Raw genomic sequence first — 24452 nt, forward strand, 5'->3', positions numbered from 1 at the left:
ATCGGCTGCCCCATTGCCTTCTCGAAATACATGCTTGGCCTGAATGGCCACTCCAACCCCACACATCATCCCTATGTCCCAAATCAAGGGGTGGTCTGTACCCTCACCCCTCAGCCCCTACCAGCTGCTAAGTTCACCAACTCTATAGGAATGCCTTGTAATTCGTGTCTTTCTGCCGCATGATCAGCTCTAGGTTCACTTAAGCCGCCCAGCTACGTCGCCAATTGAACACGAATCGTAAAGCAATCGCAGCGAATGAAACTAGTTGGACGGCTAAGATGGCCCTCCCGGCGTAACGATTGCTTATAAATAGTCGCTCACCCTCCCTCGGCTCGTTAGCTCCCAAAACCAAAACCCTAGAGGAAAGGCGAGCGGCGAACAAGCCTTCCGGATCTAAGGTTAGGGTTTTGAGAGGAGCAAACGTTCGGCGGCGATGGTAAGAACCCTAACCCTAGTTACCCTCGCTTTTTCTCCACCTTCTACCCTCCTTGGATCTGATTCCGTTGGTTTGTTCTGCAGACCTTCAAGCGTAGGAATGGCGGCCGCAACAAGCACGGCCGCGGGCATGTCAAATTCATCCGCTGCTCCAACTGTGGGAAATGCTGCCCCAAGGTCAGATCTTGTTCCCTTTTCTCGATTCTATTTCGATTGTTCTAAACCCTATATTGCTCGATCCTTGGTGATTTGGAAAGAAGGTTTAATTTTGATGCTGATCTTAATCTCTTATGCGTTCTTTTTAACTTTAAAACTGAAAAAGGATCATCTTTTTTTGTTTGATCTCTAGAAGGACCCAGATAATTTATACCTTGTTTTGTTTTAGACTATAAGGTTGTTGGAACCCTAGGTCTGATTCTTTGTGTTATGTGAAAGGATAAGGCCATCAAGAGGTTTCTTGTGAGGAACATTGTGGAGCAAGCTGCAGTGAGAGATGTGCAAGAGGCCTGTGTTTATGATGGTATTTTTTTTCCTTCTTTGTTGAACTTTTGGTTGTTATCCTCGTAATTTTAATTGTTCTTTTAGTTTCTGATGAAAATTTTGTTTTTTCTACTAGGGTATACTCTTCCGAAGCTCTATGCGAAGATGCAGTACTGCGTTTCCTGTGCAATCCACTCTCATGTGGTCAGAGTCAGGTCTCGCGAGGCCAGGAGGAACCGTGAGCCTCCCCAGCGCTTCAGACGCAGGGTACTCTTTCTATATCTTGAAGTCTTTTAGTCTGGGAGTATTTTATCGGTTGGCTGCTAATGGTTAGCGTTTGATATAGCTCATTGGTTTCTGAGGAGTATCATCTCTCGTTGCAATTAAGAAATGCATTAATTTTTGATGGAGGAGCTATTTCGAATCGAAATGCCCACGTTAGCTTTAGTTTTAGTGATGAATGGCACAGTTTATAGCTCATCTAGATCTGAAGTTACATTGAAGAGTTTATTGGTTCTGCGACTTCTGTTGGTTTTTGTTTTACTTGAAATCTTAGTTTGCATTACATGCTTCTCCAACCCTCATCTGCTACAAACCATACTTGTATGTTTTGGTTGTAGTTCATTTTTTTGGTAAATAGCAGCTTTTAGGTTTTTGAAAGTAAAAACTTGAGTTCACATGTCAAATCTTTCAAAATTCCATGATAGCTAGGGAGCATTTTGATATGACTACGCCCACTCCATCTGAAATTATATACGTGATTTGTATATTTGTTTGTTTTTCCACATTGATGAATATGTATTTGCAAATTTGATTGCTTTCAAGCAGAGTTTATGCAGTATTTCCTTTTAGGTGCCAAATAATTTTAGAACCCCGCTTTTGAAAGGCGTTGCATTCATTGGGAAGTCTTTTTACAATGGATGCGTCAACAAAAGCGTAAAGTAACGCAGTTTTAGTGGTGCAATGCAGGACGTCAAACTTGACAGCTAATTTTTTCAGTTGTTGAGGTCCTGCTTGCATTCATTTATTTCTGTTGCTAGAATTCACTTTTTTTAAAAGTAGTCTTTTGCTATGTTCCTTTTAGTTTATGGAATTTGATAGCAAGCATGATGTTGTGGTCTTAAGCATCATGGAATTATCTTTGCTAGAAGGATCTGATTGTCTTTGCAGTCCTGAATGTTGTTCCAATTTTCAGTCCGGCTGCTACATACCACGACAGTTAACCCCATTTTCTAACATTTGTATGCCCGGGCATTATTGTAAACTGTTAAGAGTAGCTTCTAAAATGTGTTATCTTGGCTGGGACTATATTAGTTTCTAATGATGTGGGACTGGATGTCTGCCCCACTGGTTGCTATATATACCTTTGGGATGAACTGGTCCCTGATATGCAATCACCATCGCTTCACTTTGTCAGCTAATGCAGTTTGAATTTTAGCTGATCATTAAGGATGGGAGATTAAATTCATAGCAACTCTCATGGCCAAGTACTGCCTGGTTCTCCTAATTAAACCATTCGTGAGGGGGACATGATTAGTTTTAGCCTCTGCTTGCTAGTATAATACTTTTAGTGTACCAAATTCAGATCATTTCAGCTCTAGAAATCCTAGTATAAATTCCTTCTTGCAACTCCACAAATATTTTTATATAGTTCCTGTGCTTTTCTTACTCTGTGTGCAGTTCACATTTGATATGTACACATGAAGTGAAATGAATAATAGAGAAATGGGAAGAGTCTATATATTATTATGTAATAAGATTTGAGCTTAATAATTGAAATGAAAAATATATAAGGAAGTCTATGAAAAGGAAAAAGCTTTGCAGCACCACTCCCACTCCCCAGTCACACCACCAGCGCATGGTGATTGGTGGGCCGATACATGGGACCTGTCTGTCATCCATGTGACCCTCTGCTTACAGCACCAGTCCATCAACTGCCCTGGTGGACTGATATTGTGAGTAATGGAATGGTGCTGGGGAGCAGCACTCCTATGGAAATGGATGAATTGGATAGGATTTGACTAGTTAAGATAGACATAGTGGATAATTCTGAGAGATAATGCGAATAAATGAAAAATTCGAATTAATGGTATAGTTGTGAATATTTTGCTCTGTATTGTGATCTGTCAAAGATCGACATGTAGGAGGCTCTAAAGAAATGTGTTTTTTTTTTCAATTCAAAACTACCTATACTGATAATTGTTGTGGTAAAACTTTGTCCATGAACCAGATGATTTTCATCCAAGAGTAATTTTGGCAGACTGAAATAATTAAATATGCTCAGTTTGAAATATTTTAGGTAATTGGATAGTTGTAAACTTTAAGGTAACTTTTGATGCATTGATGGTTACTTTTGTGAGCTTTTAAAGTTTTTTTTTCTCTCCATGAGACAGCATGAGTGGACTGTCCTGGCATTATTCTTATGTTGACATTAGGGCAGATCAGGGCAGTTCTTACATGATGATCATTCTAAACATGATCCTCGAATTAGCAGTTGATAAAGATTTGTATATGTATGTTATTCTTCAGGATGATATGGCTAGGCCTGGGCAAGGCCCTCGTCCTGCTGGAGCTGCTAATTTGGGCCGCCCATGATGCTTTGAAGTGCTCATCCATCAAAAGACTGTTCTCTTTAGTTGATTCCTCTGGCATCTTAAACAATCTCTTCTGAGTAAGAGGTTGTGGACTTAATGTAGAAATTAGGAATTACTTCAAGTTTGATATGCTTTATGTGATTCGTATTTTCTTTTTTGATCAAATTTTAAGCATCGGTGTTATCGGTGACTTTGTTTGGATGCTATATGTTATATGACTTTGTCTTGAGCCTCATCCAATTCTCATTAATAACCTGTAGTACAGGACCTGTCTTCAAATGGGTGCCGGATTTTCTGTAGGATGTGTCATCCTTCTCAATTTGGTTAATTTGGTGTACCGGTGTTCTTTTTTAGTTGTTTATCATTATGGTTCGAGTTGAAATTGCTTTTAATTAGTGTTTGGATCAAACTACGGGTTTTACGGCACAGCTGTTTAGTGATCGACTGTTAAATTGTATGAAGTTCATTCTTGGCTTCTAAAAAACTAAGGCCCTTATAAATTATAACCAACCTCTTCCAGCTCATCTTTAGAGGCTAATGGTATGGTGGATTGGCTGTGATGTTGAAGGAATAGAAATTGCGCTCTAGGTCTCAATGGTTGGGCTGACATGCTATTGCTTGGTATATTTTTTTATCAGATCAGGAAGATGCATTTAGACTTGCACTTTTTTAACCTTCTTGAAGTCTTGTTCAAATCAGATTAGAAGGTAAAAGATCACGACTTCATTGTCCTGTTCGAACCAAATTAGAAGGCAACTTCACAAACTACTACAAAGAAGTCAGCTATGGTGCTTGCATGTGGGACTCTTGGAAAACCAATCTTGTTCCATTGGGGGCCAGATAATATCCATCATTATCCGATTTTGGTATTAGAATCGGAATATATTTAGATATAGATAGAAATTGAAGTATCGGACTAAAATCTGTATCCATATTTATCAAAAAAAATAAATATGAATATGGATAGACAATTAACCATATTAGAATATCTGATTTATTTATAACTTTATTTAATATTATTTAGTACTCAGCATTTTTTTAAAAAATATATAATTATATTGAAAGGCTATTAATTTGAAAAACCCTTCCTCAAGTTTAAGTGCTCGATAAATCCAGAAGGTTTCTGATAATTTGTATGACCAACAGCTTCCAGCTCAACTTTAGAAGCTAAACTGTAACGTGGATTGGCCTGGAATTCTCTCAAAGTTTGGGTATATTTTTAGACTAGCAGATGACTCCACTTTTTTGTTTTAGGTTCTGCTGTCCTGTTCAAATCAGAAAAAAACAAGTCCATTATGTTGCAGGCATGAGGGAAGCCAATCCCCCCCTCCCCTATGGTTGGTGTAGAACTCTCGATTGCATGGTAGTTCTACGAAGATCTACACCCCGTTGTTGGTTCTCAGGAAGGGGTTCCCCGGACCCCTCAGGAAGGTACAAGGATTTCCGACTTCTGGCTGTGATTTATTTAAGGTCAAAAGGTCCATGATTCTTGTGGTAACATTCTTTGTAGTGCTGTCCGCGAGCCATCAATTATGGTGTACAGAAGTACTCTCTCTATTCAGGATCTTAAATGAGAGAAGTATACGAGGAGTCGCCAAATATTCCTGCTGGTTAAACCCTTCTGGTTGAGGCCGAATGACTGAACGACAACCCATCTACCCTCTTTTCCTTGCCGGGAAGGTCTGGGATGAAATTTATGACTGTCGTACAAGAGGAAATTGCATTCAGTTTGCCTAGCTTGAATACTATCGATAATTGAACTGCTTCTAAAGCCATTGGCTATCAGCACATCAACAATTCTTACTGCACTGGGAAGTGGATTACTTGTCATTCTTCAGCTCTTGGAATGTCACAAACTATATCGGCTACAATGGCTGGACACAAAATCTGATTTTTTGCAGTCAATCAGAGGGAAGGACGGGATGACCAATTCTCGTTTCTAGAACTCAGAGGGTGATTCCAAGGATCAAATTGTCCTACTCAATATAATGTAATGGCAAGAACGACATTGGAGACAAGCGTAGGGCAGGGCATGGTGACTGGGATGGCAGCAGCGAAATGTTAGCGTTATCGGAGTAGGTGGGAGGCAAGAGAGGATGCAAGAAATAGAGGACGATTGGGTTAAAATTCTATCAAATTTATGGATTAGGCCAGTACAATCAGTAGAGAATGCAGAGATGATTGGGCGAATTTATGAATTAGGCCAGTACAATAAGTAAAATTATATTGAGCTAGATATGTATTTATAAATACCTGAAAACTGAGCTGGCTTGAATCCTACAGAGAAGTTGAGATCTTTTGGTAAGCCTGAATTAGCTAGGTATCCTGCAAAGGGTTATCCTTTCTCTCTTGGTAAGTGCATTTTCGTGCGCACGAAATATCTCCATGCTGTGTGGTACGTGTATTTTATTTGCGCCTCCAACAATTTTCCACTGTGTGCATTTCAACCGGAGAGTAGGATTTCTTTCCTTGCGGTTCCCATCGTTACGTTGGTAGCAAAAGACATGGCAAGCTGGCGTGGGTTTCCTAAGGCTTAGAATTCAGTTCTCCATCAACAAAAAAAAAAAAAGAAAAAAAGAAAAGAGAACAGACCAGAAACTTGTGAACAATTAAATATTTAAAATAATTAAATATATAAACATATGCACATATGCCATTGTATACAAAACGTTAGCCTTAAATGAGACCTGGACAAGCTTTGAGGAGGTTGGTGGTTTAGCATGGTCGAGGCATGATTTGCTTGGTTTCTTGTGGTCGTCACTTGATTCAAGAGTGCTTTTGTTACAGTTTGGCTTTATTAGAAACGGGTGAGGAGGTGGTTTGCCGGCAATGCATGGACTGCTCCCACTCTGTTGCCTGCTTGTCTTCATGCTTTTTATATCCAAAACAGAAAGAAAGGTAAGAAAGAAAAGAAAAGATACAAGTGACAAAGTCAATCGTGTAAAACAAAGTAGTTACTAATTCATTAATAGCTTTGTGAACAACATAGGAAAAAGGAATAAGGTTGAGAGGACAAATATTGTTGAAGTGCTTTTGTGAAGCTTTTAACATGGATGGAGAAGCTGTAAAGTATGCACTAGGGAAATATTAATTTCATTGCAATCGGCAACATTCTGTTATTTTATAAAGGTCAAAGCATGTCGTTGCTGGATCCGACATATGATTCGCTTGTTAATTTTGTAAAATCAAATTGGAGAATATCAAATGACTGAAAGATTGCATGAAAAAATAGCAGTTAATCAGGTTACCTTGTTTTGATTGCTACAGCTTCATTTTATGGGAGTGGAGAGGAAGGGGGTTGAATTCTCGAATAGGTTGAGATCTATCTTCAGCACAGCAATATATAACTCATCAAAACTTAACTTGTTTCAGAGATTTGATTTGGGTAAAAGAATGTTGAATTCCAAAATATAGGCAATGTAGAACAACATCATTGACTAGATGGTTGGTAAAGGTTTTTATTTATTACCACTCAGTGGTAGGATAGAAGCCAATAAATATAACTAATACGTGCTATTTTATAGTTGCTTCAACTCCTTGAATCATGTTGAAGGCATGCATACTGCTATACTACGCTATTACCATGCATTCTATTTAGAAGAAAGCTTGATGGAAAGATAATGCATAATAGTCGTAGCAAAGTTTTCATGCATTCTATTTCCATCCTTCAAAAATTTGTTTGAAGGAATTAGGCAGTATAGGTAATTGCAATATAGACGGCAAGCAATTTGTTTCCCAAAGTGAAGTGATACTTAAATCTAAATATCGTATTTTCTACCTCCTACGATATATATTAAGTTTAACAATCTCATCCCCATGCCCCACCCCTTCTTTCCCCCTCCTCTCTCTTGTGTGCAGCTCAAGCCATGCATGTAGATGTAAATGAGCGAGGAGTCGAAATGATAAATAGACTCAACTAAATAAATAATTATCTTGGAAGAAATTTGAAATTACATCCTCTAGCAAGATTGGCTTTGATATCATATTACCTAACCATTTAATCCCCAAAAAACTTAAGCTTTAGTAAATAAGTCACACATATAGCAGACTTAACAAAGAGGATTGTGGTCCCTTAGCCTGCACATGACCATCCAATGTTTAATGTAAAAGCCCAGCCTAATTTTACTCTATTAGCCCCAAGATAGGCGCATCATGTCCCAAATACCAATTTTTCTTGTATTATGAAGCACTTAACTAAATTTTTCTTGAATTTAGGATCTTCTCCTAACAAAGGAAAGGCACCACCAGCTCGGGCTTCTTAATAAACATTTTTTTTTTTTGAGAAACTCGAATGCAATTTATATTGTTTTCAATTCAATGACAAGTGTAAGTTGTAGAAAACCTCTGCTGGTATCATGAAATCTAATTTGTATTTTATATGCTTCATCTACACATTCTTATAAGGTGAAAAAACAAGGGCTAATTTGGATCCTTAATAATTATCTTTTCTTTTATCACTTCATGGTTAATCAATCTTAAGGCAACAACCTAATACTTAATTATAAAACCTTATTTTTGAGAGAGAAAGGGTGAAGACCGACTTGCATTATAATTACTAAAGTTCAAAATTTTGGAAGTGCCAGCCGAAGAATCAACCTCGAAACTCTTAGTTGTTAGGCTAGGTTGGCTACTAGAGCAAGCCTCAGTTGACATCTTAGTCACATGCTATTAAAATATATACACCTTGATATTCATTTGTACGTATGTTTGACAAGTGAACAATATTAATATAGGATCATAAAAATTAATTTCCTTATTTAATGTATTTTGGTTGGTCAACGTCCAAAAAATTCAAAATATTTGTCTGCATGCTAACTTTGAATAAAGCTCATTATCCAAAAAGACTTTTTGAAGATTCACTCGGTTCAGTATAGATACTCTCATGCATTAGTGACGATAACCTATAAATTATGTAAAATCACACAATCCCTCATTTTATAGCTGAGTTCTATATGGAAAACTGTTGAATGCAACGAAGAAAAAGAAAATCGATTGGCTCATATCATATGTAGCCAATCTCCATCTGCATGCTCTCGTGCATATAACAACTCTGGCAGAAGACAACTAGATGGTACTTTTGGATGATCGTACGTTTTTACCTTTTTAGCTTGTAAATAGATTTGCTAGTAAAGTGATCTAATTAGTTGGCATGGCGTGCGGGCAAAGATCACGACAAATAATACGTATCTATATAGTTTTATACGTGTCACAACCCTCGTTACCTTACAATCACGTGATGATTGTGGTAATTTCTTAGATTTTTTCTTATCTTGGAGCATATTTATATTTTGTTTTAAAATCTTCATCTTCATTTTAAGGTTTATCTTCCTGCCTATATTTATATTATTGTTATTATAATTATTATTATTTTATGCTAATTCCTCCTTCCTTTGGAAACTGGGTGCTTGCCAAAAGGATGCGCCTCCCCATCTGACGTGGCTATATTTGCTGACGTGGCTATATTTGCTGAGGCAAAGGCTGAGGAGAGCTAAGGGTTGTGGACGGGAGCCCGTGGGACAATTTAGCCTGAGTTAAAATAAAAAATAAAGCCGCGCCCCAATTCTCAGAGCGAATAAAAAGGGAGCGCTTTGGGTTTTCTCCAGGGGTTTTCGCCGAGGACGCGAACCCAATTCCACACAACCTCGGATCGGTCCCCGATCCCCTTCCCCAAACCCTCCCTCCCCGCAGTTCTAATCCCCCTTTACCTCCCAGAAAAATCCCTCCTTTCCCGTCATCTCGCTCTCTCGTGCGTCCTCGCCGGTCCATCTTTCAGCCGGAACCGATCCCCTTCCGGCCGCCGCCGATGAGCGCCGGTTCTAGAAGAACAGATTCCTCGATCCCCTGATGGTTCTTTCGCTGTTTAGGGTCTCGTGTTTTTGAGGAATTTCTCAATTTTCTTTCTTGGGGTCTAGTTCTTTAGCATGGGCGACCTGCAGGCCTGGGTTCCGCAGCCGAATGGCGCGGCCGGGGACGGCAACCCCCAGCCGCCCACGGTGCAGCCGTCGAACCCCCACCCGTCGGCGATCAGGGCCGAGAGCTGGCGGCGGGCCGAGCAGGCCACCCAGGAGGTGATACAGTGCATCCAGCCCACGGTGGTCTCCGAGCAGCGGAGGAGGGCCGTGGTGGAGTATGTCCAGAAGCTGATCAGAGGGTATCTGGCCATCGAGGTGATTCTTTTGTTGTTTCTTCTTTTCAAGGATTGTTACTTGTTTTGATTCAAGATGTCTAATAATGTCCTTCTTCTTGTTTTATATAGAGGTTTTACTGTCTTAGAGTTCTTTCGCTCGGTCGGAATATGTTCTATTCAAGATTTATTTCTTGGATGCAGCTAATTCTGTGTTTTATGTGAGATTTGATAGGTGATTTCTATGTCGTATTGCTTTTATGGTGTTGGTGTTTTATCGATGTTTGCCTTCTGGTTTATTTGACCTCATTTTAGTCACTTTAATCATGGGACTTATTTTGATTCTGAATATGGGAAGTTGAAAGTTTTGATTCGTTCATGGTGTTCTTGCCTGATTAAAGTTGTTTATTATTTGGATTTTTCACTTTGGTGAATGTTTCTCTGTGTCTGTTGGTGCTTTTTGCTTGCAACTCTGATATGTTGAGACTTTTGGAGTTATTTCTATATAACATGGCAATATTGTGTAATGTGAATTGTACATGTCGAGGTTTCCATCAAGTTTAGTGAATGTTCTTAGCATCTCTTCATCTTTCTTGCTTCTTGGTAAAAGTCTATATTGATAACACGTTCTATGCATTTGGCATTGTATTTGAGCATTATGAAGGGGTAATAATAGGAAACTTCAAGATTTCTACTCCAGCATGGGGTGACCCTGTTTATCTATTGTCATCTATTTGGTGTTTTCTTTTATAAAAGCAAGTAAACACATGTTATGGCACCATCTTATTATTTGGTACACATTTTAAATAGTTCATGCTTGAATTATGGTACAACCATTTTCTTGCAAAGCACATAATTAACTCTTTTTTTTTTTTTGGTGGGGGGGGGGGTGTGTTTTGAATTCCACCCTTTATTTTTTGAAGCTTCAAAAAACACTAACATTTGCTTTAGTAGAATTTTATATAGGCTAGATATGCTCAAAAATTACACTGTCACTGCTCAGGGTAAAATGCTAAAAAAAAGTTAATTTAAAAAATAAGCAAATGTGTCTGATTCTTAGTTCTTGAACAATTCATGTTCAAATTACAGTTTATGTGTATGTTTAAATTGAAGTTTTGTAATAAAAATTGAACCATTTTTTTTTAATTCTTTGGCTAAGGAGACAAAACAATTTTTGTGGGCAATAAGTGAGTTAACATTCATGAATGCATAACACACACGTGAATTCTAAGAATCTCGCATGCTGAAAATTATTGTTCTCACCATATTGGATTGGAAACTGAGAAAATTATACCTCTTCATTTGGGGCTGCCCCTAGGTCTGTTCACTTTTTTGCTTTGAACACAATGCAAAGGTAGCTCTAAGGTTGTTTTAGGAATTTCCTCTTTTTTCCTATCTATTTAAAAAGAAATGTATGAACATTGTGTGTGTATAAGTATCTGGACAATATCCAGGTTATGTTGGTCTGATGTTTTTGTTTTGTCAAAGCAAATATGTTTTTGGAGAAACAGTCTATGTTTTGTTTGATGCAGAACAACCCTCATAGTAGGCTAATATACATTCTAAATTCGAATTCAGATTTTTTTTTAAAAATGAAATGTGTGGGCTAAAGTTCTAAGTAATGCTTGATTCTTATCCTCTTGCTTGATTTGAGCTTTTGAGATCCTTATCAGCACTTTCCTTGCTCGTGCATCTTAATGTATAAATTGTCAATTTAGGAGCATGCTTTGGCTAACCTTAAGACAAAACAATTTGTGTCAACTTGTGGCAAAACCAATTTGCCATTTTACTGAACACAAAACTATTTCCAGTAGAGCTGTTAAAAACTGAGAAAAATTAGAATGTGACGTTTGCATATTAGATAAAAATATCATTAGAGAAGTTGCAAGGATTATGAAGAGGCTTCTGTAACAACTGACTATAGTATGAATATTCTTTATACCATAACAAGGCTATGCTTGAAGTACTGAAGATGAATATCGTGGGATTAATACATAAAGTAAAATAGTTAGCTAATAATGCAAGATATAGATCTACAACGCCATAGTCTGGCCAATTGGGTGATATATTGTTTCATTAGTTGAAATTATGTGTTTTAGATAAAACCAACTTGATTTTGCTTCATACAAGCTAAAGTTTTCTAAAATATCAGCATTTACTTGGTGTGCTCCTTGTACAACTTTTGTAGGCAAAATGTGCTTGATAGTGAAATTTTAATAACATGTTTGAGTAAGGTTTCAAATATTGGTACTGAACCTCATATTTGTTTTTGTTGGAATGGTATGATACTGGGTATTGACACATGATACAAGACTGCATCCCATACTGGCACACTCGAAACAGTGTACCGATGCTAGAAACTTGCCAGAATGGTATGGTACTATTTGTAATTTTGTACCATCCTGTCCTGGCATGAAACCTTGTTTGAGGCTAATGACATGTGGTCTTGATAGGTTTCCACATCGGCGGAACTGGTACTGGGGACCATATTGGTTCCCGACGGGAAGAGTCGTTATGGGCCCATATTGACACAATAGAAGAGATGGGGGAGAGAGAGAACGAGAGAGGAAAGAGAGAGAGAGATAGAGAGAGAGCGGGGGAGGGAGGCCGGCAGAAATAGGGAAATGGCTGTGGCCGGCCTCCGCCAGCCCTCCGCCGGCTTCCCTCCCTTCCCCGCTCACTCTTTTTTCTTCTCTTTCCTTCTTCTTCTCCGCCTCTGGCAACAGTTTTCATTTCTGTTGCTGGAATTGTACCAGTGGATCGCCGGTACAGCTCGAAATGGCTGGAATCATCCGGTTCGGGACGGTTCCGCCGACTCTGATATGTTTTCTAATTATTACACTTTCCTCTTTAATTGAATCAATGAGGCTTTAGAATTCTTTGGCCATCATATGCATCTCCAATCTCCAATTAAATTGATTTGATAAATCGTTTTTACATTTAGCTTGAAAACAAGTTTTGGTGCATCATTTGCACCAAATGGATAGTCGATTTTGGTCATCTCTTTTTGGATTTTCCATTGGTCTTACTAAATTCTTGTTGGGGCCAAAAGAATGATGAGGTACTTCACATCCCTTTCTCTTTTTTAGAGATGTTATCAACTCCTACTCATTCGTAAGCAAGATATGACCACAAGTTATCAACATAAAGTTTGGTTGACAAGAGGGAGAGACTTAAAGTTATAGGTTAGTTGTTAGTCGTATTGAATTTATGACAAAGCCCCTCTGACGAAGTAGCCTACAATGAATGAGTCTGTTAAATAGGGCAATAGAATGATATTTCTATATGATAAAAAGTGCTGCAAACATTGCAGTTGTGAGCAAGGTTCACCGTACTGGTACCGGACCCCGTACCGGTGCCGCACTAGCATAGTGTCGGTACAGTATGGTGTGAAATTCTTTTGGCGTACCGAGGGTCGATATGCCATTTGTACCGGTACCAAATCGGTACGGTACGGTACGATACGCTTGGTATTGTTCAGTATGGTACGACATACCATGGTTGTAAGTCTTCCTTTACATACATACTTACATATAAGGCTTATTTGGATTTTAGTCGATTTTTAGGAAGCAGAGCCTACCACTCTAGTAATTCTTTGGTCTAGAAACCAATAACCTATTATACATCAAGGTTGGTTTTTCCTTGCACCCTGACCATATGTTACCCTACCATGAACAGGATCCTCCTCTTCCCCAAGTGTTATTACTAACCCCTTCATCCCCCCCTCCAACCCACTCTACATAGCAGAGTTTGCCCCATGTAGGGTCAAAAATGGGCCGCGGATATGGTCTACTTCCATGTTTGAATTGGGTTAGGTTCTCATATTAGTTTGTATATCCAACCCATATATTTTTCTTTTAAACTTCCCTGATTTCGCTATTGGTTTGGTCACATTCTTGGATACTAGTATAGATATCTGGATATCTAAATGAGAGGGGGAAAATGCCTCAAATCCCCTCAATCCCAAATCTCTCAATCTTGTCCAGGTCCCAAATCCTTCTTCTCCTTTATTCTCTTGGATCCTATCACTCTCTTTTCCTCTCCTCTGTAGCAATGGCTTTCCCCAATCCACCTAGCCTTGGCAACCAGCAAACTTCAAGGGCCACAATTATCATCCTCTTCGTCTCTCTCTGAGGGCCATTGCCTGCCTCCTCTCTGGCTCGCCATCATGGTGGCTAGTTCTGGTTTACAACCCTAGCCATCCATTTTTGGTCTTCATCTCCTCCTTAGCTTCTATAGCCTTGAAGTCCATGAGCTCCCCTTTTTTCATGCAACTGTGCCCCAAAGGGCTTAAGGAAATAGAGGCATGAGGGTATTATCTTCTTCTTCTTCCCCTCAGAATATGATGATAGTACTAATAGTTCTCCTTTACACTGAGAGTATCTGGGGATGGAGAAGATTAATCGTATAATTTGTAGTAGTATGATCTATTAATAGTATAATATGTTAATGATTATATATTGTTATTTAATAAAAAAGTCACGAGGAAGATTTTATACTCAATACAAGAGCATGGAGAAAATTTATATTGTGGACTTATCCTTCCCCTTATTGCGCTTGACCTTTTGGTTTGCATCATTTTCCCCTTTTGCCCTCACTTGTTGTTATGTTGACTTTCCGCACACTTATGCACCATGTACAATCGCTAGATAATGCATCAAAAGAGATGATATCTTTCATCTGCAGACAATAACGTGTTATCTTATTGGTAACCTACCAAAACCCCAAAAAGACTTTTATTAAAAAACCATGTTCGAATAGGAGTAACTTTAAAAAAGGAAAAGAAAATATAGTAACTTTTATTGTTTATTCGCAATAGTGTAAGGAAATAAGCATCTTTCTTGTTGATATTCTCTATATCTTATTTGAAAAAGTTGAGCGTAATTAGATATTTGCTGACTTTAATTAGTTGTTCATCGAGTTCATTTAAAATATGGAGGCATTAAGGTCTCTGTGAATAGTCATATAACTTTTATGTTTGATCTAGATTTGGTTAGGTACATTTTGATAACAACAATAAATAAAGATAACAAATGATAAATCTTAAAATTAGTGATTTATATTGGCGACTATATTTAAAGTTTTAAGTAAGGTTTGTCGAACCGGTACCAAAGAGCATACTAGCCGGACCGGTTTGTATCGTGTTGTTCTGGAGCTTATTGGCAAAGGAAGACCAGGGAGGCAAAACAGAGGGAAAGGGAGAAGGAGAGAGATAGGATAAGAGAGAGAGAGAGAGAGAGAGAGAGAGAGAGAGAGGAAGGGAGGGAGAAAGAGGGAGGAAGGGGGGGGAGAGAGAGAGGCTGAGATAGAGAGAGAGGGCTCTAAAGCCTTCATCGAAACAGGGATCCCCTATTTTGAAGAGGGTTTTCGAGCCCTCTCTCTTTTTGTTTAAAGCAAGGTCGGCAAATCATTTTCCGATTTTAGTTCGAAATCGGCAAAAATAAAGAGGGATCCCCTGTTTTGAAGAAAGCTTTCGAGCCCTCCTTTCCTCCCTCTCCTTCTCCCTTCCTCCTTTCCTCCCTCTCCCTCTCCCTTTCCCTCGCTACCTCTCTCTCTTTCTTTCTCCTTCTCTTGCCATTTCGAACCTAGGTAATCAACCGTGCGGGTAACCGACTGGTCCGGTTCGGTATGCCCCGAATTGGCCGGTTCGGTATGCCTTGAATTGGCCGATTTGAGACGATTTGGCGGACCATGATTTTAAGATTCATCACTAGTTTTCTAGCATTAGTTTTTTTTTAACCTATTTGTGACCACTTTTTGCATGAAATCAAGAGTGACATTATGGTGTTTATATGACTTAATGAATTTTGTCTAAGTTAGCGCTAACAAAAAAAGAAGCAATTGTAAATTATATAAAAGATGAAGCAACTTAATAGATATTGCTTTTTAACATTGTCTATTCTCCAAAAACATAGTCCTAATACAAGTTCTAAGGGGCTATTCAAGTACTAGTTACTGAGAAGTTCCTAAGGCTAAAACTCTATGCCCACTTATGTACTCTTCCACTTTTATGTTATTAACAATATCATTTGCTTCTAGAATGCAATTTCACTTTCTTCTCTTGCATGATGAGATTCCATGCATTGTTGATTGATGCCTTGAGAAAGCTGTGCTATGTCAGTGGCTAATTGAGAAGAGGTCTAACACTTTCTAGTTTTCTCCTCTCTTTCCTAGCATCTGCTGCATCTCTTTCTTCTAAGCATTGTTTTTTGCTTTGCGCAATGAAAAATTGTATCTGGAATGGTGAACACAGTGTCTGTACCTATGTTGCATAAACCTTGTCTTGTTGGACCATAACTGATCTGAATTGATTTGATCTGTTGTAGCTTAAACTGATAGGACATGATCCAACTACAAACATTTTGATCAAATTGATTCACCAAGCCAGCCCAACTTTGCCAAATGGACCCATTGAGCCAACTAGGTAATTTCTCCATAAGTTTAAAACAAGCAATCACAATTGCTGAAACTGTAGGTCAGTACGAATAGGGAACTGAAACAAATGCTGGCAGTGAAACTATACTTCACTAAATTGTACTTTTGAAACTTTCTAAACTAATTAAGTAAACATCCCCTATTATGCTTTGCTTTTCATCTTGTAATTCAGATGATGTCCTGTTGGTGGCCCTGTTAATTATTAATTGTTATATGAAGTTATGAACATTATAAATTATGTAAATTTTGCCTTAGTTTTTTAGGGTAGAAGTGGTATATTGCAGTGTTGCACTTGTGGAAGATAACTCTGGAGTATTTGGAATAATTTTTATTTATGAAATTAAAGTCTTTTACTGCCTTTTTGCTTTAATGTAAAGCTTAGCTGGTTTGAATGCTTCTGATGTTTGATGCTCTTATTATGTTGTGTCAAGATTCACTTCTGACTTTCGTTATGCAATCTTTTCACAGATTTTTCCATTTGGATCAGTTCCACTGAAGACATATCTTCCTGATGGAGACATTGACCTGACTGCTGCTGGCATTCCTGAAGATGCTTTGGCCAGCGAAGTGCATTCTGTTCTTGAAGTTGAAGAACAAAATAAGGATGCTGAATTTGAAGTGAAGGATGTGCAGTACATTCATGCAGAGGTATTTTGTTCTAATAAATTTTACTGTGTTTTTGTTTCTTTAAATGGTTACCATGAATTATAAGTTTTCCTTCTGCCTAACTCTGTGCCTTTGTGTATCGTTGCTAACTTTCGTATGTACTTCCAGTCTTTGTTGCCATAGTCAATAAAAGTTCAAGATTAATCTGAAGCTTTCAGAGTTTATCTGCGCTGTTTGGCCAAGTCTTTGGATAGATTCATAGAAATTTATGACATCCTGTCTACATAACCTCTCGTAATAAACTACAGGTATCATATAACTTTTAGTTTAAACAGCCGACTCCATGTTCAATTCTGCTTTTTTAAACAGATTGTGCTGTGTAAGCAGGAGGTGAGTGGTTGCTTCTATTTGATTGGCTACATAAGCACTGACAACTTGGCACAGAATTTGGATAGTTTATTTTTCTTAAAGATGGCCACATAAACATATATAAACCTTTTACCTACTTAAGCTTTCATCTTTTTTCCTTTTGTTCTCTTGTGCATCATGCAATTAAATCATGCACTTGCTGTCACAACTTTTCTGAAGTGTCACAGCGCAGGGAAACTGCTTTTCTTTCCCTTCGGTGGAAAGCGGGGTCCTACTTTCTTTTGATGAATTAATAATATATTAAAGTTTTGTTTTAGATGAGCTTGGTGTCATTAGTTTGTCATGCTGCTAAAATTTTATCATCATGCCATGGTTAAATATTGAACCCTAAATGTGGCTTGTTATTCAGTAGGCAAATGCTGTTTATTTCTTCTAAGTAACATTTGGTTCCCATGCCTTGAGTTATTTGCAGGTTCCTTTTTGTTTGTTATGTGGGTTTAATCTTTGTGTTAATCTTTTGGCAATTCCTTCTTCTTCTGTTTCCTGTAGCCTTTTGTGTATAGTTTGGTGACTAGTCTGTCAAATATGGAAAAAGTTTTCCATTCAGGCATTGCTAACCAGCTAGGCACAAGTGTAAAAAATGTTGCCTTGAATGATGACTTGTATTTTTTGTTGGGAGGGGTTACTCATTCCAGCACATTGCAATCTAAGGTCTTTAGGATTTAAAGCAATGAAGATTCCTTTTGATAACCTGCAACTACTTTTGTATATCTAGCTGGTTGAGAGAGGTCACAACTCCAGCATGTTCTTTCCATATTGTACTGTTATAACATTGATCGATAATACGGTATTAGGTGTTGTGTCATATAGAAAAGAGTCACACTCATGGCGTATGGCCTAAGCTGCATGCCATTTTTAAGATTCTATACCAGAGCATCTCTTTATCTTATCACTAAAAACTTCAATAAAGATGTGCATGTATATATGTATTGCCATCTGCATATAAATCAGGCCATATGTTAAATAACATGTCAAAATTTGGTATATTATAGCATTTGGCTAACAAATCTTTCTGCTGTTAAGATATACATGGATGATATTGCTTGTGTGGAACTTGAATTCTAAATTGTTTTTTTATATTGATGATATGATTTCTGATGGCAGGTCAAACTTGTGAAATGCATTGTTCAGAATATTGTAGTAGATATCTCATTCAATCAGATAGGCGGACTCTGCACACTTTGCTTTCTTGAGCAGGTGTGGAGGCTAAATCTTGCCCATACAACTTCAAACATAAACATGCTCTTTATTTTCCTCAGAATGCATGGCACTTCTATAAACATACATATAGATTCTGTACTCTGTTTCACATCCCATCCATTGTTACACTGTTTTCTAGATGGTTTTACCGTGCTTGGTAGAGAATTTTACACGCAATCTCACATTTGCTTTTCTAGGTTGACAACCAAATTGGAAAGGATCATCTCTTCAAGCGTAGTATAATATTGATCAAAGCTTGGTGTTATTATGAAAGCCGCATTCTTGGTGCTCATCATGGTTTAATTTCTACATATGCATTGGAAACTTTAGTGTTGTGCATCTTCCATTTCTTCCATAAATCTTTGGATGGCCCTTTAGCGGTAAGTTCTCCATGGGATACAAGCATCATGATGCTAGAATTCTGAATTTGTTGGTTCATTGCAGATATGCATAAAAAATTGCTTAGGTCATGAGAACAGCTGCCCTTTTGTAGGTTTTGTATAGGTTTTTGGATTATTACAGCAAATTTGACTGGGATAACTACTGCATCAGTTTACGTGGTCCAATTCCTGTTTCTTCTCTTCCAGAATTAGTAGGTAAGTGACTTCTAATTGACCTTCATTTTTCCTTAAATAAACTGTGGTCCAGAGTTGGCAACCTGTTGTTTTCTTCTTTCACAGCTGAGCCACTGGAAACTCAAGGGGGTGATTTACTGCTTAGTGAGGAATTTCTCAAAAACTGTGTGGATAAGTTCTCAGTTCCTCCAAGGGGATTAGAGAACAACTCTAGAACGTTTTCTCAGAAGCATCTAAATATAGTTGATCCACTAAAAGAGAACAACAATCTTGGAAGGAGCGTCAGCAAAGGTTAGCAGCACTTCTCTGCCAGTGTCTTAGGATCCTGATTGATGATTCCTTCTATTGATTATTACCATGACTATTGAAAATTGATTTCTACTCTTTTTTTCCTATGTGTGCTTTGATGTGTGGTCATTGTGATGAATAGGCAACTTTTACCGCATTCGTAGTGCATTTACATATGGTGCCCGAAAGCTTGGGAGGATACTTCTACTACCTGCTGACAATATTGCAGACGAAGTCAAAATGTTCTTCACAAACACATTGGAGAGACATGGAAGTGGCGTAAGGCCTGATGTGCAAGATGTATCTCCCAGTCCTTCAGACAGGACAATGATTGATTATGATGGTCTTGGCTTTATGTCATCAGACTTGAAGGTTGAAAAAGGCAATGACGATGAGTTAATTTCAGGTTTACCAACCACTGATTCTTATGGAGCACTGTCTGAGAAAAATAATAATATCAAGATTTCAGTCTTGGGGCAGGTGCATGAAACCGGAACACAATTAAGCAGACATCCCTTCAATCAGCATCCAGATACAAATTGGCTGCAGAAGTGTACCAAGATAGGATCCAACGGTCCCTTGGAGGGCAATGTTGTTTCAGGTAAACGTTTGGCTGGTGATGCCAGAGATCTTGCTACCAGCAGAGCCTCTGATTCGAGAACTGTCAGTGGAACTCGTAAGGCTTCGCCATCTAATAGTGAACCAGGTTTTTCACCATCTGGAAAGGCTTATCATGCGCCCCATCTGTCCTTTCATTCTGAAAATGGTGTTCCATGTGAGGTAATTGATTCCATGAATTCAATAAATCTTACTGCAACAAACAAAGTGTTTACAACCAGGGCTCCAGCCCCTTCTGAGGAATTTAGACGGTCAGACTTCTATGAGACCGAGTCATCAAGAAGTGGTAGAAGCAATGTAATCTCTGCATCTGCTGGTTCAGTTGATGGGCCTATGAAATCAAATTGGAATACGTACTCATCAGAAGATTTGCATCTTGCATACCCCTTGACAGAAAGAAATCAGAGAAATGGAAATAACAGAAGTCCAAAGTTGAATGACTTATCAGATCTCACTGGGGACTATGATTTGCATAATAGGAATCTTCTATATGTTCAGGAATATCAAGACTTTGTTATGGTCACGCCTTTTATTCCAATTCAACAACTGTCCCCTTCCCAGTATCGTAACAAAAACTCATGGAATTCCTTTCCTCGGCGGAGTATGTATACACATATGGGTGCAAATGGGGCGGTCCCTGGGCCACCATTTTCTCCTCCTGGTTGTTACCTGATCAATTCACCTATGATATCTACTGCTTATGGCATGGAAGATCTCCCAAAACCAAGGGGAACAGGGACATACTTTCCCAACACGGTATGTTTTCTTGATGCTTTTTAGTTGGATATTTCTTTAAATTCAACATTTTGGTTTATTGTAGCTGCATTTAGAGCTCATTAATTGGTTTGTTTGTTTTTTCCTTTTTTTGGGTCCAAAACTAGATCCATTAGAAAATGGGCCCAACATATGGACCTATACCTAATCTGCATGTCCAATTTTAGTCTGAAGCCTGTTTTTTCGGTGTAAGTTCAGGTTTTGGTCATTCATGTGTGGAAGAATCTGTAAATTGTGGTTTCTTTTGAAGTAACAGTGCCGCTGTTGTTGTCTTCTTTATTCTTTTTTTATATTTTGGGGAGAAAGTTTTCTTTATTAGGCACAATCTGCAGTTGCTGATATGTTCGTTCAGGCCTTTTCATTCATCTCAAAGTCTTTTCTGTTGGATTTTGTAGAGTTTGCGTTCGTACAGGGAAAGACAATCAACAAAAGGAAGGAATGCAGCACATGCAAATCACCAGCCAAGATTCCGTAACAATGGGAAGGTGGAAACATCCACAGGCATGAGCTTATCAGAGGAGGGCAGTCATGAACCATCATCACAAGCGCAGGTTACCATCTTTAGTAGAAATGGACGTGGGAAGCCAGCTACCCTGGATGTATCCCAGTCTTCACGCCCTGCCTTGAAAGGTAGTTCCTGTGCCAATGGCTTTGTATATCCATCAGAAGGAAAACTTGCATTTGGATCCTTTGGTCCTGTTCCAGTAGAAGTGTCCTTACTGGAACGAGGCAGCAGAGTGGAATCTTTCAGTACTCAGGGTCAGGGATATGGACCAGCAATCCCTGTATCAACAGAGAAGAAACCTGGAATGAGTGTAAGGCGTGAAAGGTAATACATTTTTCCTACTGAAGTTTTTATCTGTAAAAGAAGCAGAAGCAAAGAATACAATTTCCGCCACTTTTGCAAACATTGGCATCAGACATGGATGACAAGGTGTGCCAGACATTTTGTCTCCCTTGAGACATTGACACAAGCATAACAAGATGCCCCCATCTCTAATGATAAATAACCACACTAGAAGGTGAAAAAAATATTAGTTATCTGCAAGGTTCACCAAACTGGGGTAGTACCAGCCAACGACCGATTTGGTACTAGATTGGTACATACCATATCGATACAAGGCATACAGAACTAAGGAGAGCGGGGGAGAGGGGGGAGAGGGAGAAGAAGAGTGAGGAAGAGGGAAGGAGGAAGGGAGGGGGGAGAGGGAAAGAGAGATAGGGGGCTTATGGAGGGGGGAGAAGGAGAACGAGTGGGAGGAAGAGAGAGAGAGGGAGGGAAGGAGAGAGAGAGAGAGAGAGAGAGAGAGAGAGAGAGAGGTGGTGGTACCTCTTCGGTTTTTGCTAGATGGAGATGGGAGCAATCTCAACAAGGGATGGCGGCATGGCATCAAAAAGCGACCTCGATGAAGGATGATGACTGACAATAGGGCTGGAGCTCAAAGAGGAGAAGAGCGGAGTAGAGTAAACCCTAAGATTGGGGGGAGAGAGAGAGAGCGAGAGGCTGAACGAGAGCAAGAGGTGGCTGAATGAGAGCGAGAGGTGGCTTTTAGAAGCTGAACCAAACCGGATGGCTGAACTGCCCTGATTTCATGTTGGTTCGGTTTTGTAGGGGCCAAACCAAGTATAAAAAACACTGATTATGGGAGATGTGCTGTCTTTTTCATTCTTGAATTGATATCCATGTAAAGGGTTCATGTTTCTTATATTTTCTCCTTTAAACTTCTTATCTGTAGAAATGGATCATTTGCTTTATAGTTCTCTGTACTTTTATTTACATTACCAGATATAAAATAGGGGCTTTTGACATATTACCTACTTCTGAGATCTTCTTAGAACTAGAATTATGTAATGCTGTAGATTCCATTCTCTTGTATAACTCAAAGATGGTTTTCATTCTATCTAAGTATGATGTCTCAAGAATTTTATTTTGATAGTTGGTTTTTGATTGAGGGAGGGAGGGGCTGGAGGAAGGGAGTATGTTTATTAATCTCCATCACAGAAAGGTGGGGCGAGGCAAAACTGAAAGCAAAAGGGCTGGAACTCCTGGTGGATCTGGAGTCAAGGTGCCCAAGAATTGAGGAGTTAATTAAGAGTGCTAACACAGAATTTGGACTACTACACATATTGGAACAGCTATTATTTTTTGTAATTGTATTAATAATATTCATATACATGAATTGCTTGCATTTCCCAGGCAGAGTTAACATTCCATTACCTGATATTTTCTGCTTAAATAGTTATTAAGATTTACGACTGTTAGTTCTTTTTTAAGAAGTTGCATTGTTGTAGGATCTATTCTAATTCTATATAAATAAATGGATAGACTGCTGTCCATATATAATTGGTTCTTTGAATTGTATTGTTAAGTATTTCACGTTATAAAATATGAAAAAGACAGCCGTGAACTAGGACTTGCCCTAGCAGTTATAGCCCTCTGCTTAGAAACCGGAGGTTTTGGGTTTGATTCTTGGGTGCTGCATCCCCCAAAATCTGAACCTAGGTAATTATAGTGTAGTTGGGTTTCCCTCTCTCTCAAAAAATTACGAAAGACAGCCACTTTATGTACAATAGCCTATGAACTTGTTAGATGTAATGGCTTTCGAAATTTTCAGCAATACTTAAAATGTGATTCTTCTTATGTTTTCACAGTTTCATGAATTAAATGTGCAGGCCAACTCAATCATATCAGCTAAAAGATGAGGTCGACTTTCCCCCTCTAACCAGCTAAGCTGGGTGCAGTGGAGTGTGTTTATTCCATACATACAGGAGATAGAATTTCGTAGGAAGAAGTGAAACTAGGAAATGCTAACCAGTTGGATCGTACCTGCTCGAGCAGCATTGCGGAGGTGTACAAAGGAGTATTTTCTCTGATTGCTGTGATGAATTAGCATTTGTACATTGTAATAACTTTTCTGTTTTCCTAACCCTTAACCTCATCGGCTCGGTGGGTATAAACAGGTTGCCCAATTTTTACCCCTTTCCAGCCCGTTTTCCTCCGCTGCAGGTGGTGAAAGCACATGTTTGTTATCAGTTTGTTACAATAGATAATCTTCTTGAGGGAATCAGAGTGATGTGTTCCTATCATACCTTTTATTATGGCAGATTTCGTTCTGGTTGTAATTTTGAGATCAGTTGCTCTCACTCAGTTCTGCTCTCTAAGAGATTTTCAGCAAAAGTTTTTGAGCTTCTGATTCCCTTGTCGCCCATGGGAAATTGCGAGGCAATTGCAGCTTGCTCAGAAGTGATGCCTAGTATCTTGGCCAAGCAATTAATATTGGGAGGTCGATGCTTTATCGAGAATTGTTGGTGCAGGAAGTTGTACCGTTTCACCTTTGCTCTTGATCTCTTTAAAACATTTTTAGCATGAATTTCGCCCTTTATTTCCTGATGATGGCTTGAGAACAGGTGCCAGTTTTTTTTGAGGAAAAAGGCAGCTAAAACTATTTTGTAGCCAGTATTCCTGGAGATCAGGCATGGGCCCATGTAATCGTGCTGCCCCGCGTTGGCCTGGTGGCGAATATCTGCCATTTTGGGCCACATGGTCATACAAGTTGGCATTGTAGATGGGCCCAGCTGCTTTCTCTCTTGTCAAGTAACAAGTTTGGAGAGACCCAGCTAAGAAGTTGCGAGCTTGTTCGTATGACATCCAATAATGGGCCCGCTTTCTTATGCCTTTTGTGTTGATTATGGATTTCATTTTTCCTTTTTGCTACACAAATGGGGTGAGCCTTTGTTCGGTAAATGGGGAAAAAACCCCTCAGATAAAGGCAAAATTAATTATATCTTTGGTGCAACTACCAGGATACTTTAGCAGGTCAAATGTCTTTTCAGTATGGTGTGTAAACTTTACACAGCTAATATACATCCTGATTGGAATTTGACCCTCGAATG

General features: G+C 38.8%; 2 protein-coding genes and 1 non-coding gene across 4 annotated transcripts; all 3 read left to right on the forward strand.

Annotated features, from left to right (window-relative positions):
- Positions 1-300: 300 nt before the first annotated feature.
- On the forward strand, positions 301-3744 carry LOC103713423 (small ribosomal subunit protein eS26-like). Its single transcript, XM_008800349.6, has 5 exons — positions 301-436; positions 520-612; positions 871-955; positions 1052-1182; positions 3445-3744. The coding sequence occupies exons 1-5, from the start codon at positions 434-436 to the stop codon at positions 3508-3510; spliced, it is 378 nt and encodes a 125-aa protein (XP_008798571.1). The 5' UTR covers positions 301-433; the 3' UTR covers positions 3511-3744.
- Positions 2276-2377, forward strand: LOC113463125 (small nucleolar RNA snoR99). The gene has a single exon (XR_003386851.3). It is a non-coding gene; the product is annotated as a small nucleolar RNA snoR99 (small nucleolar RNA).
- Positions 3745-8957: 5213 nt separating the features above from the next.
- LOC103713424 (uncharacterized) lies at positions 8958-23626 on the forward strand. 2 transcript variants are annotated; one of them, XM_008800350.6, is made up of 9 exons: positions 9007-9676; positions 16537-16716; positions 18208-18300; positions 18501-18683; positions 18797-18899; positions 18984-19169; positions 19309-20540; positions 20954-21387; positions 23232-23626. In XM_008800350.6, the coding sequence occupies exons 1-9, from the start codon at positions 9431-9433 to the stop codon at positions 23287-23289; spliced, it is 2715 nt and encodes a 904-aa protein (XP_008798572.4). In that variant the 5' UTR covers positions 9007-9430; the 3' UTR covers positions 23290-23626. The 2 variants fall into 2 exon arrangements, with proteins under 2 accessions (XP_008798573.4, XP_008798572.4); XM_008800351.6 differs by lacking the exon at positions 18208-18300 and having other exon boundaries at positions 8958-9676.
- Positions 23627-24452: the final 826 nt, after the last annotated feature.

The sequence above is a fragment of the Phoenix dactylifera genome, chromosome 8 (genome assembly GCF_051530095.1).
Source record: "Phoenix dactylifera cultivar Ajwa chromosome 8, Ajwa_hap1_PhDact_Kaust_v1.1, whole genome shotgun sequence".
Taxonomy (NCBI): domain Eukaryota; kingdom Viridiplantae; phylum Streptophyta; class Magnoliopsida; order Arecales; family Arecaceae; genus Phoenix; species Phoenix dactylifera.